At 38.2% G+C, this 14,382-nt stretch overlaps 2 protein-coding genes across 4 annotated transcripts; both read right to left on the bottom strand.

The window, feature by feature from the left end:
• Positions 1-6,017: 6,017 nt before the first annotated feature.
• LOC107748075 (uncharacterized) lies at positions 6,018-9,216 on the bottom strand. Of its 3 annotated transcripts, XM_016562732.1 has the most exons (5): positions 9,186-9,216; positions 8,149-8,249; positions 7,887-8,002; positions 7,596-7,689; positions 6,018-7,500 (listed from the first exon to the last, which is right to left on the bottom strand). In XM_016562732.1, exons 1-5 carry the CDS (start codon positions 9,193-9,195, stop codon positions 7,447-7,449), a joined length of 375 nt encoding a protein of 124 aa, XP_016418218.1. In that variant the 5' UTR covers positions 9,196-9,216; the 3' UTR covers positions 6,018-7,446. The 3 variants fall into 3 exon arrangements, with proteins under 3 accessions (XP_016418218.1, XP_016418217.1, XP_016418216.1); XM_016562731.1 differs by lacking the exon at positions 9,186-9,216 and having other exon boundaries at positions 7,596-7,722; positions 8,149-8,631; XM_016562730.1 differs by lacking the exon at positions 9,186-9,216 and having other exon boundaries at positions 8,149-8,631.
• Positions 9,217-11,084: 1,868 nt separating this feature from the next.
• Positions 11,085-14,121, bottom strand: LOC107748074 (NXPE family member 3-like). Its single transcript, XM_016562729.1, has 7 exons — positions 13,946-14,121; positions 13,137-13,556; positions 12,638-13,053; positions 12,467-12,543; positions 12,074-12,277; positions 11,643-11,980; positions 11,085-11,349 (listed from the first exon to the last, which is right to left on the bottom strand). Exons 1-7 carry the CDS (start codon positions 14,042-14,044, stop codon positions 11,149-11,151), a joined length of 1,755 nt encoding a protein of 584 aa, XP_016418215.1. The 5' UTR covers positions 14,045-14,121; the 3' UTR covers positions 11,085-11,148.
• Positions 14,122-14,382: the final 261 nt, after the last annotated feature.

Here is a 14,382-nt window from a genome sequence, read left to right as displayed (position 1 = left end):
CGCTCACTATATTACACCCACTCAGATCCTTTTCAAACGGCCGAGTATTTTTTGCGTATATCGCTCTCCTAGTGGTAGCACATTACGGAGCCAGTTTCCAGCCATAGTTTCTAGTCCTTAGTTCTAGTCAAAGTCTAGTCATAGTCTTGTCTTGCCTGCTTTCCCGTGTTACCTGATTATTGCCTGTTTATCTTGATTAACCCTTTCTCTTTTGTCTTGCCCTCAATATACCTGTTTGCCATTGTCAGAACCTTGCCTGTTTTTATGACCACGCCTTTAAATAAAAGCTTTGCAGATGGATCCGCACGTCTCACGTCTCGTTCGCCCCGTAACAGCTATACATTTTTTTTAGAATAGCTTATATTTTTATTTATCAAAGATTGTTCGTGACCATTTCCAGATTATGCCAGAACGAAGTGAAGAGGTGAATGCGGACATCAGGCGCAGCGATCACCTGATAGATACGCGTGCAGTTCGTTCAGAAGTCAAATACAGAATAAATGCATTTGATTGGTAAACCAAATTTAAACGTGACGTTTCAATATCTAATGGTAATACATGGAATTTACGGCAAAGCTCCACTAAATAATAGCGCTAATAAGTGGGGGCGTGGTGGGGCATTGGCGATTGGCGCTTCAGTCAATCTACAGCCGATCACGGGCCCCCTCGTTGCTCCCCACCTAGCCCAATTGTTAATCTACTTCCGGAAGGCCAAATAAAGTGCTTTTGCTTTTGCACAGAAACACACAGCGTCTCCCTGACATGGCTGCATCAACACTACTGCTGTTCCTGAAACCACGCCTTCTTTCTTTGCGTGCACATTTGGGCGGCATTATGCTAATATTTCCACATCGTGATGTAGACATGTGGGGGCGTGTTAGAATGAGCCGTTTTAGGTAGGCGTGGTTGACTCAACTTTTATAAAGAATATCTCTTTGGATTTGAGACTTTAGTCTTTGCAACTTTACAGATCTTCTTTATGCACCAAGAGCTTGTAACTCCAACGAGAAAGGAAAACTTGAAATCGCATCATATGACCCCTTTAAATATGTACTCAATATTGCCTACTGTTGCTGAAGTGGAAAAAAATGAACACAACACACACATATGGGATACCTTAGATTTGCCTACAACAACTGAGTCAACATGTTTTTAGAACAGAAATTTGAAAATGTATATAAATTATTTTCATTTCACTCACCGTTTCCCTTTAATTTCAGTCTCTGTTTCAATCAACCACAGCTCTTGCATGGTCTCATTTAGTCATGCTATTCATTCGCACTCTTTGTCTCTTTTAGTGTATCTCTGCCATCAACAAAGCATAAATTTGTTTTTAACATTAATAAAAGTTCCACAAAAGATTATTGGTGCCCTGGGAGACTTCTTGAGGTAGAAATGCTCTAACAGTCAAGGTTTTGTTTAGTTTTTTCTTTTTAAATATATATTTATATTTTAATTGTTGTTTTCTTTCTCACTTAGATGCTGGAACAAAAAACAGCCAGGCCACAACATCTGAAATAGAAACTTATATTAAAGGGGCTCCGTAATGTAAGAGACTTGGGATGGTGGAAGGAGCAGAAAAAACAGAAGATCATAGATCAGGCAGAGCTCTACTGGTGCCCCTTAGGGCATTGATTTATAATCTACTTAATGTTCTGATGTAGTTATAATTGGTCATTGTTCTGTTTTATAAAAAATATTAAATATATTCCACCGTTCAATAGTTTGGGGTCAGTACTTTTTTTTTTTTTTTCCAAAGAAATTATTTTTATTCAGCAAGGACGCAATAAATTGATAAAAAGCGACAGCAAAAATGTTTACATTGTTGCACAAAATCCTATTTCAAATAAATGCTGCTCTTTTAAAAGCTCTATTCAAAGGATTCTGAAAAAAATGCATCACGGTTTCAACAAAAATATGAAGCAGTACAAATGTTTTTGACTGCTAAAAAGAAATGTTTCTTGAGCACCAAATCAGCATATTTTAATAATTTCTTTTGGATTGTATGACACTGAAGAGTAATGGCTGCTGAAAATGTAACTTAGTTTAAATTTAAATTCATATAAAAAATTTTTTTATTTTAAAATATATTAAAAACAGTTATTTTAAATTGTAATATTTCATAATGTTACCGCTTTACATGTATTTCTTATCAAATAAATTTAGTTTTGGTGAGCATAAGAGACTTCTTTCAAAAACATTTACAAATCTTAGTGACCCTAAACTTTTGAAAGGTAGTGTGTATTTTCTGAATTTGTTTTTTACATAGCTGTGAATAAATGAAAGTGTTCTAAATTTATGACTTAATTTATTACTTCTACTTTCAACGTGCAATTATTTTGCATATGCATTAATAGGAATATTGCAGTATTCTTCAGGTACAAAGTAAAAGCAAACAAATTTTGTTATTTGTTAAGGCCACAATGGCCTTACACAGTTTTATGCCCACATTTCTCTCCAAAGTGTGGGCATACTGTGGGGTCTACATGGGGCCCTAGGTACACATTTTCGGCTGGGACGCTACTTATTAGGACAAAACTAAATGTGTTATTTGTTAAGGACCCACAGAGCATGCTGACAGGGCATATTTCTGGCCCAGAATATTCCCACTCTTTTCCCACTGTGCCCACAGTATGCCAATACCCAGCCCACAGTATCCCCACACTTTCCCCGCTGTGCCCACAGTATGCCCACACTGTTAGAATAAATTGTTTGAGCAGATCAGATCGAGTTGTTGAGCGGTGGAGCACAGAAGCTGGTACCAGGGACCCAAGAATGACACAGACACAAGAAGTGTAGTTCACTCAAGGTTCAAATCTTTATTGCGAGGGGCTTTGTTATATATAAGTAACAGAGGAAGTGTAACTGTTAGCTTAGCACAAGCAGGGAAATGGAATGAGACAGTTTAGGAAAAACAGCTAAATCATGTCTTGTGATTGTCTGGTGATGCTGATGTAAGCTGATGCATACAACGGGGTACAGAAGGTCACAGGGTGTTATAGAATCTCACACACACTTTCCCCACTGTGCCCACATCCAGCCCACAGTATGCCCATATTTTCCCCACACTTTCCTCATTGTGCCTACACCCAGCCCACATTGTGGACATACTGGTATGGACGCACGTGCCCCACATTTCACGCCAGTATCAGGGCCCACAGCGGGCTGCCTGCATGAGTTAGATTTTCTGCCTGCAGTGGACCCACACGGGCCACAAAGGGGCATGTTTGCTGTGTGATGATACCACTTTTTTTTGAAAGATGTAGGAGAAATACCCTAAGTTATTAATATTATCCATATATTCTCTAAAGCTTCAGGTCTTCACTCGAATATTAATAAGTGTGAATTAATGACTCTTAAGCAGTGTGATCTACCATCTATTTGTGGTATCCCAAAAGTCACATATTTAGGTATAAAGATTGTAAAGGATGGAGAGAGAAGATGTGAGCTAAACTTCTCTCCTATTATTGATAAGACAAAGAAAAAGTTAAATCAGTGGTTATTAAGAGACTTATCTTTGAGGGGAAGAGTATTGGTTACAAAAGCAGAGGGCATCTCAAGACTCATGTATACAGCTCTCTCTTTCAGTGCCGGCTCGTGGGTTTTAAAATAGAGGAGGCACACTAATTGTATTGGTCTGGGGAGCCCTGCCGAATGCCGATTATTATTATTATTATTATTTGCTTAACCACTTTAAAATGGCTTTTCTGACTTTTAGTCAGAAAACGTACAGAAATCGACACACATACAGCAAGATAATATAATTTCACTTACCTGGCCTATAACTTGCAGCAAACATCCATCCCTTCTTAAAAGTCTGTGTTACAAGAGAGCTGCCTGTTGCGCCATTTAATTAAGCCGACTGCTGTAGCCTATATCCAGCTTAGGCTGTTTTCCCTAAATTTGTATATATACTGTTTGAATGACAGCTTGTTAAATCTGTTGGCGATCAAATATTCAATATCGCTACTCATCATAAGTACTTGGTACATTATCAGCGCAGCGGCAGACGTTCAAACTAATATCACGTAATTTACGACTCTATGAGGATTGGTTGATATCAGAAGGGAGGTTAGCCTCCCTTAAAGAGGTGTCTTTTCTCAACACTCCTAAGCGCTAAAAGTGAACACTCGATGGTGATTGGCTAATTTTTTTTACCAACGGAGGCATGAGAGCTCAGCTCTCCCCCGGCCTCCCCCTCCCCTTCTCCATCATTAGTGGTTGTAATTAGCCTACATCAGCAGATTCGGCACATTCGCAATAGAAAAGCGGCGCTTTCCAACTTCAGTAACATGTTATGGTATGACAGCTGTGAAATTACAAACAAAATATACACATTCTGAGACAAGAATTGTGAATTTTATTAACATTAAATCGTCCTCCTCCCATTTTCACCTCAAAATTTTGGGGAAGCTGTGCCTCCCCTGCCTCCCCCGATGAGCCGCCACTGCTCTCTTTAGCAGTCAACAAAAATATTTCCAAGGCTACTGATAATATGCTTTTCAATTTTTTTATGAAAAAATAAAACCAATTATATTAAGAAATCGTACTCGGTTCCCTGAGATATGGGAACGAGTACTGTGTCTGCTAAGATGCTATGGGAAAAACTCCTTTTTCTCCAATGACTGAAGCCTTTTTCAATAATGCAGTGTAACTGCACGGCCATTGGTTTGTACAGTGAATTAAAAAACGAACCAATGTCTCGACAACAGAGCTGCACAAGCCTATGGCGACGAAGCCCACCAGAGCAGCCATCTGGCTATATAAGCAGGCATATCGCCATAGGATCCTCAGGTTACTTCGACTGAAACCGGAAATCGTGGGGTTATGACGTCATTGGCAGGCGACACAATGACACTATGGACACAGTCCGTGTCACTAGTTAAAATTGCTTATTTCTCTGGATTTAAACATTCTTCGAAACATTTGGGATAATGTCAGTACACAAGTCAGCAAAATATATAACACTGTTCTAGTGGTTTTTGGATATTTTAATAAACAAATCTTACATATTGTGCCTTTAATGTCGTTATCAGAGGCGTCATGCCCATTCAAAGTGAGTGATTTTTGAGCCAAGTGGATTTTGAATACAGCTTTCAAAAGACAAAAAATAGCAGAATAATATTTTGTATATTTGATACAATCACAACAGCATGATTAAATCGTTCAGTGCGTCATATCATCAGCTGCTAAATTCAAATCTGCATTCGCTGGCTGGCGCTGAGCCAGAGACAGACGTGTTTTTACAGCGCTGCGCATTATAACCAATCACGATTCTGTTGAGCTAATGAATGCAATGGCCAATCAGAGGTGTTCTGATGAGTCATCACTAAAATGCAGGTGCTTTGTTCACTGGCTCCCTGACTGTAATAATCGGCAGGGATCCCAGACCAATACAATTAGAGTGCCTCCTCTATTTTAAAACCCACGAGCCGCCACTGCTGAATACCTCTTTTTGGCGAATTCTCTCGTTAGAAACAACAAAGTGCAGATGTGTGTGGCCTATATATAATTAAGATATTCATTTCACACTGTAAACAGCTTCAGTGATTTAAATGGGAGATTTTGAGAGTGCTTGAACTCTAGGCTGTCAGTGAAAATGTTCTTTGATAATGTAAATGTTCTTTGCTCTCTTTCTGTACAATGAAAGTGTTACAGTAGAGTTTTTTTTCAACACTTTAAAAGTGTATATATGAGAACCACCCACAAAATGTTAATTTAACACTTTCAAAAGTGTTGCCTCATGCAACACCAACATAGTGTTAAAATATGAACACTAAGTGATATATTAACACTGATGCAGATAAAAACAACACTGTTACAGAGCTGGGTGCAGCTTTGTAGCAAACACTGGCAGAGTTAAAATTCTACACTATTCCGGTGTTGACTTGACACTTTGGAAAAATGGAAATCACAATATACTCAACTTTATAAAAGAGTGAAAAGTTACACCATTCTGGTGTTGACAGAACACTTTTTTGGGAGTTACTTTCTTATTATGGTTCTGCATTACCTACTAAAAAACTGTAAAATAAACTAGAAATTCACTATGAAGAAAACGTCACTCTGTTACTGTTTCAAAACTTTATTTCAGCACAGAGCAAGAAACCACAATGCCATGACATTATTACAAATAACAGTCCACAACAATGTAAAAAAGACTGTCATTGCCATAGGACATTTGTAAATCAAATGGCTTGTAGTACATCAATTCCTCAGGTTTTTTTGAGTACAAGACTGTGCTCTTGTTCAACAACACTGAAAGCATGAAGGTGTTCAACAAACTCTGATTCCATACACGATGCCAAAAAATTAATTCCATCCTCAATAAAAATTTGAACAAACTCTAAGCAAACATCAAGACCACTGCGATACTCAGTACCATGACACTTTACCCACGGTGTGACAATCACCTCGCTAGAGATATCAATCTGGAGCTGCTCTGAAATAAAATTACAGTTTTCAAGGTCAGACAACAGCTCATTTGAAACAGGGCCAGACTCAATACCCTTGATAGTACAGGACTCCCAGTAATAGGCAATGGCTACCTGGTGTTTTTTGCAAGTGATTTGGTCAGGTTTTTGAAATTTTTTAGATTTCTCTTAAAAAACCTGTGTTTTGCCTTATACCTCATTGTCCATACATGAATCAATGGGCCAATTCGTCTGATGCGTTCAGGGTAGTGAATCATAAGGTGGTGTTTTGGAATTAGATTCCTAGGATACAAATCCTTGAACAACTGATGATGCTCTTTTATCAGATGCTTCAAAAATATTATCATTCCTTCAGAGATGCAAGGAGAAAAGATAATATTAACAATATGTAAGAGCAGCAACATCAAATGCCAGTGCTTATCTCCCTCTGGGACTACATCTCCAAATATGAGAGGGATGTTCTTAATGAGACACAATGTCTGACTTGCATTGAGACCAATGCTGTTTCCTGCTTGTTGAAGGTTGACCTTGGTTGGGCGGCTATTTCTTTCCAAAAAGCCATAGTTGAAGGCATACAATCTTTGAGGAATGGAATCGCCAGAACTCATATATTCAAAAAGTTTCACTTCATACTGTGCAACTCCCTCCAGGATATCATGCATAATATCCAGCACAAAGTTCTCAGATACATTAAAGTAAGTCAAGGTATTGAGTATAGAATTTCTTTTAACACAATAACAGGAGTTTTCATTGGGGTTGTCAGCAAGATACTTGTAATGCTCTTCATTTAGATTTCTATTACGCAATATCACCCGTGGATCATCCTCACTAAATACTTCCTGTGCTAACACCTTGTCAGTGAGACAGAGTCTGCAGTAATGTTTTGCAGAAAAAGATTCAACATAACCAAGAATACTATTTAGACCTAGGTTATCACCCGTAATTTGCGCAATAGTACCAAAGATGGGCTCCTCAGAAAATGACACCGTCATTCCCTTCTGCTCAAGTACTTTCACATCATCAACCAATGGGGCAAGTATTTTGTCCATGCCATACTTTTTTCCATCTTCAGAATGGAACAAAGAAATTAGATGTATGTTCATTAAGGAAGAGTTAATGAACACAAAATATTGAATGTTCTGATCAGTGATAATGACTTACATATCCAGTCCTCCCTTGGGGATCTCTGAGTGAGGGAAACAAGGTGATAATTCCCAAACCATACTTCTGTTTGGTAAGTCGATGTGGGACCCTTCTGAAGAATGGGAACACTCAACGTTACTTTACGCTGATAGGAAATGTTTAAGAACGTTTAATTAAACAACTGTAACTTTCAGAAAAAAACAACAAATTTGAAAATTTGCACAAATTTGTAGCACCCAACTACATCTATATACTTAATCTATATAGCGTCAAAATCACTAACAAACTGAATAATATTTTTATAATTACCCTTCTGTCTCCATCATGTGTGCAACTAAGATGTTCACCATCACTTTCCTCGTGTCATCACTAATTGTCCCTGTATCTTCATACTCCTTAAGCACATTTCCTCCACCTGGTCTTATCTGTGGAATTTGTTTTATCAGGTCGTTGGCTGTCTTGTTATTAGAATTATTTGTGATCAAAAATAGATAAGACTAGGACAAATTATAAATATTAGAATCAATTTACAGTCTGTATCTGTATTATAACATTAAAATATCAGACTTACCACCACTCTTCCACTGAAGTAAAATGGCATCCGCATCATGTGGTCTGTTTCGATCAAAATGACGTCTAGTCTGCACGTTAACGGAGGTGGCTTGATTAACTCTGAAAGAGAGTTAACGTTTGCAACTACATAAAATGACACCAACTTTTATTTGAAAACTGACACTTCTGGTGTTAGACCCATTCTGTTCAGTGTTGATCCAACACTTTATTTTAACACTTTATTGTAAGACTGGAAAATCAACACTGGTAAATTTAAGTAGCCTAACTTACAAGGTTTTATTCACATTAACTTTCAATGTTAAATTCACATTAAATATAAAGTCAGTCGTATTAAAACTATGTTATGGCATGACACCCATAACTGTTGTAAGTAAATAGACAGGTTTTTATGTATAGTTAATAGACTATATTAGACTTCTTTGACCATCGCCCACTATAGATCAACTAACATAGGTGAGAATCCAGATATTTCATGATATAGATAATGCGTTTGGGAATGTTTTGAATAAAAAGGAAAAGAAAAAAAAACATAAGTGCTATTGTGGCTGCTGTGTGTCACATGACGACCTCCCCCCACTCGTGCCCCCTCAAAAATAATGAGTCCATGACTCCCCTGAGCTTAAGTATTTCAAAGTATTTTAAAGTATTTAGTTTAAGATACTAAACCTGAGTAATCTAACGAAATACATTACTGATTACTTTTTAAAGCATGTATTTTGTAATCTGTAGTGAAATACATTTTAAAAGGAACCTTCGTCCACTCCACTTTTAGACATGCACTAGCAACTTCCCTAAGCACTTCCCCTCGGGGGAATCCCCGCTGCCATTTTGAAATGCATTCCACTTCGTGAAGTGGACAAGGGAAGTTTATACAGACAGACCCTAACCCTTGACCCCTCGATTTTGACCGTGGGAGCGAGTCTGCTTCACATGTACACGTCAGGCCACAGATTGCGTTTAATTTATCCCCACCCCAAACAACTCTATAATATATAAATTATTTATTTTTTTACATTTATAACAGCCCAAGCATACCTATATACATATAGAATGCTGCACCAAACAAATTTGTAGGGGGAAAAATGTCAATAAACCAACTCCATAGCAGTTTCTAAGTGATCAAGGGCTTAGGACGTTCCGATTCAGCCCATTCCAAGGGTTCCGCCAGTATGCCTTCCGCCTACATCCAAGTAAATGAGACAGAGGGAAGTTAGTGAGTGAAAGGCATAAAAACATGGACTGGAACGCAGCCATAGACTTTGACATAGACATTGTTAAAAAGACCCAGCAGAGGTTGTACTTCCTTCACCAGCTGAGGAAATTCATCCTGCCAGCTGCTGAAACAGTTCTACTCAGCCATCGAGTTCATCCTGTGTTCATAACTGCCTGGTTTGGTTCAGCTACCAAGTGGCAACCACAAAAATGTCAATTTAACTGACGATTCCAGCTGTATTTTTTTAGAGAACTGAAACTGTGCATGCGTGTTGCGCTAATTCTCAGTAACCAAAAAAATCTTACAGCTGGGGTGTGAGCTGGTGTTTTTTTAAAACATTTTTATAAGAAATGTTTCGCATCTACCATTAGCAACTCACAAGTGATAGAATTTTTTATAAATGCATCTGCAAGATAAAATGTAGAAGGTGGTCAAGTGTGACGCTTTGCTATTGAGATTAGCACAACCCCTTCAGTTCTCTAGAAATTCACATGCAAGTAAATAACATGATGTATATGATAATGGAAATAAAATGTTTATCGGAAAACTAAATTATTTTAAGAATATGTTGAATATATGTAAAAATTAAAAGAAAATACATTGTATATTTATTTTGTATGTTCTCATTCATTAGGCATCTTATTGCCCACTTTATGTTTTAGAGCTGGAGCCTGGCCTGGCCTGGCTGAGAAACATATGGAAGCCCGTTTCTGCCATGTTAGAAAAATAAATCATGCGTTGGTAAGTTACAGTTATGACTTTAAATGTCATAGTTATGACATACTAAGTTGTGATTATGGCTTTAAAATTCAAAATTATAACAAAATGTTGAAATTATGACATACTAAGTCATAGGCGGAGGGTGAACCAACTCCAGGGTAAGGCTATTTTGACTTAGTATGCCATTATTTTGACTTTAAATCTCATGGTTATGTCATAATTGCAACTTTGAAATTAATAATTTTGACTTTTTGTGTCATAATTATGACTTTTTATGTCACTTTTTATTTTTATTGAAAGTGGAAGAAAGCGCTGTACATTCAATCCACCCACCTACAATCCCTGCCGGTACTGAGACTCAAACCCACTACCTTTGGGTTACAAGTCTGACTCTCTAATCATTAGGCCACGACTGCCCCCTAGGTCTCACCGTCGGGGAATCGAACCCCGGTCTTCCGTGTGACAGGCAGGGATACGTTCACTTTACTAACAAGGAGTTCAGTTGATATAATCTACAAGCATGATTCTACAAAGACAAAATGTTTGATTAATAGCGATCTTTTGTGAATTGTGTGCCCATCATCTATGTGTTTCCCTGGTGCCAATTCAAGAAACTATGTAACATTGTGCTATATCTTAATTTTTATTTATTTAATCTGTATTTTTAAATTTTACCTAATCCAATATAACTTCTTAAATATATTTGGTTAGGTTTGTGAAGTATGTATCATATTTAAAGTATGCCTATAGTAGATAAGCATCAGGAGTGACAAATCCATGAGGATGCAGGAATACAACTGCAATTAATTCCAGTGTTTATGTGACCTGTTTTTAGTACACAAGCGCACACTTGTTTAAAACAGTCACAAAGTATTTCAGGGTAGTTCCCTTTCAGTCGGTCACTCCCGACGTCACGTCTAATGACCGACGAATTGAGATCCCAATTCGTCAGTCATCTGACGTGACGTCTCCGTTCCCTCCTTCAGGGAACGAGGGTTACCATACGTAACCGAGACGTTTTTCTACACATGACTTGAATTTTCAACTGTAGTAAAATTTAATAATTTAAATGTATACGGGGCAAATAAAAGAGAGTAAAATGTCAATCTCGTTTTTGATGATTACGGGGCATAGATGAATGTTCTCTTTGCTGTAGTGACAGGCCGTCATTTGCCACACATCCAGAATATAAACACCAACATCCTGAAAAGCCCAACGCAGAATTCTGTCCAACTGTAGAGAATACCAATCACTCCCGAAAATATCCTATTATAAAGACAGAGAAACGCAACATCAACCCTAATCTTGCCATCACAGTGTGGCCTCCTTGTATTTAAACACATGAAACTGTATAGCAGGGGTCAATTCTGGACCTCGAGATCCAATTTTATGCAAAGTTTAGTTCCAACCCTAATCAAACACACCTGAACAAGCTAATCAAGGTCTTCAGGATTTCTACAAAGTTGCAGGTTGGTGTGTTTAATTCAGGTTGCAGCTAATCTCTGCAGGAAAGTGGATCTCGAGGTCCAGAGTTGTGGTCCCCTGCTGCATAGGCTTACCTTATAACCAGTGTTGACAGTCTTGATTATAACGGTAGTGTCAGGCGCCCGCTGTAACAATGCTAGAACAGCTTTGCGGATCCTCAACACTCTATGGGTGTAGAAATCCAGAGGGTACGTGGTGAAATGGGGCCCCAGATTAAACATAATGACCGTGTGGGGTCCTCCAGCCAGGTCATCGATCTCATTACTGATGTAGTGCAGATTAGCAACTGCTGATTTTCGACTGCGCAGAGGAATGCCATGAGCCCTCCAGTGTAAGTCAATGTTGTTCTTCACATCCACTGCTAGGAGCGGCCCTGACTGATATTGGACATGCAGGTTCATCTGTTTCAGGGCTGATAAAAACGTGACACCAACAAATATGATCCCATGTATTGCACATATATAACACAATTTATATATATATATATAGCAGCTATTTATCTCACTTGGTACTGCTTTCACAAAGAACTCAAACCACTGTCTGATAGTAGAGTCTCCCATCATGTAGATGTGTTTGTCTTTCAGGCACTCTGTTGTCGTTTGGGTTGTAAAATGTCGGGTGCTACAGACAAAGGACGTCCACACATCATTGAGGTAAAAGCCGGCTGGAACTGGAGTGTGTAAACCAGGATGACATTTCTCTGCTACATCTGCAGGATGAGTAAAGGGAAACAGTAAGTAGTGTAACAAAGTTATGAGTTTGCCCAAAATGTATCTAAACTCGTTATTTTGACTTGCATTGTCTAAGTGTCAGTACATTTATTCCTCTTTTTTGTGCAACATATTTCCCAGCATCTCTGCTGTACTATTCCTCTGGGTTAAACTATTGACCAACATACCAATAGTTTCATTTCCATGGGAATGAACAATTTTGATGATGCTCTTATCTCCATTGATACCTTTGTTAGTTTGCTTCCTGTCAAAGAGAACATGTTTGTCTGTCATACTGCCTTCCATCAATGCATAAAATAAATCAAGTATAAAGTCAATCAAGAATCATTTATTCTCACATAAGCTTCTTCTCTTGATTAGTCAGACGGTTTCTATAACCGCCCATAGAATGGTACACACGGGCACTGCATGGCAGGGATTTGGGTCTCTGGCAGCGCCATATTTCTTCGGTACGGGGATCTTTGTATTCACAGCAACAGTCTCCAGTTCCCATATGCTCTAGTCCATTCTTGTCCCACTTAACATTACACATCACTGCTTCACTCAGCCTGGTCTTATTTGGTCCTGGTCCCTCGTAAAATCCATTAAAGTACACCCTGTCAGAGTCAGTATCTCTGTGACGCTTCAGGACCTGCACAGCCTCACTGGAGTGAATTAGACGCACAGCCACCTGGGCCTCGCCGACCCACGGCAGGAGGAAACGCACAGAGTAGGAGCCGTTGAGCAGGTCCACCACCTCCCCAAACACACTGGCCTGTGACAGAGGAATATTCTCAGTACAACTCTCTCAGAGTTTACAGTAAAAACAACAGGCAAGTAATGTGTACAATTACTGACCTTGGATTTAGACCAAAACAGCTTGGCTTGAAAAAAGTCGCCTCCATAACTCTTAGATTTATTATCAAAGTCCTTTGCGTGCACCGTAACAAAAAACTTCTCACTAGTTTGGTAGCTCTCTTTCAGGTTCTCAATGATGAATGTGGTGTGGGCTGGACTAGTACTCATGGACACATTTGTGATCGATCTGTCAGGATCTGCCCAGTAAACAGCCTGCTGTAACCTGGAGTAGCCATCTAAACTGATTCCAAATTCAGAGTAAAAAGAGTTTATTAGTGACTGAGACTTTTCTGAGACTTCTGAATTGATTCCTGCAGGAGAGCCGGAGTTTGCAGAGTTCTGGAGTCCTGCACAGTGCTGAGACAAAAAACTGGGTGAAGGGCGTTTCTTTCTTTCATTTCCCATATAAGACCATATAACCTACAAATACACAATAGTCCGTTATTTTGTTTTACTCATTTTACTGTTATTAAACATCCAATCTACATTTGATTCTAAATCAAAAACAGGGAATCTTTTTTTTTTTTTAGACAAAGACCTTCAGACATTTACATACTTCAAACATTGTTATGTAATCATTCAAAGACCTGCATGCCCTGCTTATTTATCATGGCCCACTTAACATCACAGAGCTATAGAATGAGTACAATGCATAATTAATACCAAGCAAATTGTAAAGGATCTCAGACAAACAAATAATTTGGCCTAAAGATGTGTGTACCATGAAAATACAAAGGACCAAAATGCCAGTAAATTTGATTCCGAAAACAGCTAACAGCAGCCAAAAATAGATATTTTCATGAACTCACCAGCAAACACGTGACTACCAGTAGAAAAAGCCCAGTAAAAAGCTTCCGTAACCACGATCTTTCCCTGTGAACTGTAAAAGCAATCTTACCAAATAGCATGTTACCACAATTTTATTTTTATTTTTTTTAAATTGATTTTTTAGTGTGAGACCATTCATTTTTAAAACAGCTTGGACCAACTTAAAAAAAATTTAGTTTTTCTAAAATAATTTTTTTGGTTTGGTTCAAATCCTAAATATTAGTTAATGTTTTGTTTTTGTTTTTTTTCTCCAAAGACAAAACATTTATACAAAGTAAAAAGATTATTTATTGTGAAGACCATATCACTGTTAAAAAAAATGTTGGATTTACATTTATTTCAGTTAGTACAGCTAGCCAGTATGTGTTCTGCACATCAACACTCTGGTGTCAAGTGAAAATACTATTTAAACAAACAA

This window comes from Sinocyclocheilus rhinocerous, unplaced genomic scaffold, assembly GCF_001515625.1.
Source record: "Sinocyclocheilus rhinocerous isolate Xijiao unplaced genomic scaffold, SAMN03320098_v1.1 scaffold139, whole genome shotgun sequence".
In the NCBI taxonomy this organism is placed as follows: Eukaryota; Metazoa; Chordata; class Actinopteri; order Cypriniformes; family Cyprinidae; genus Sinocyclocheilus; species Sinocyclocheilus rhinocerous.
Note: the sequence above shows the minus strand (reverse complement) of the source record. Positions and strands in the feature narration are given on the sequence as shown.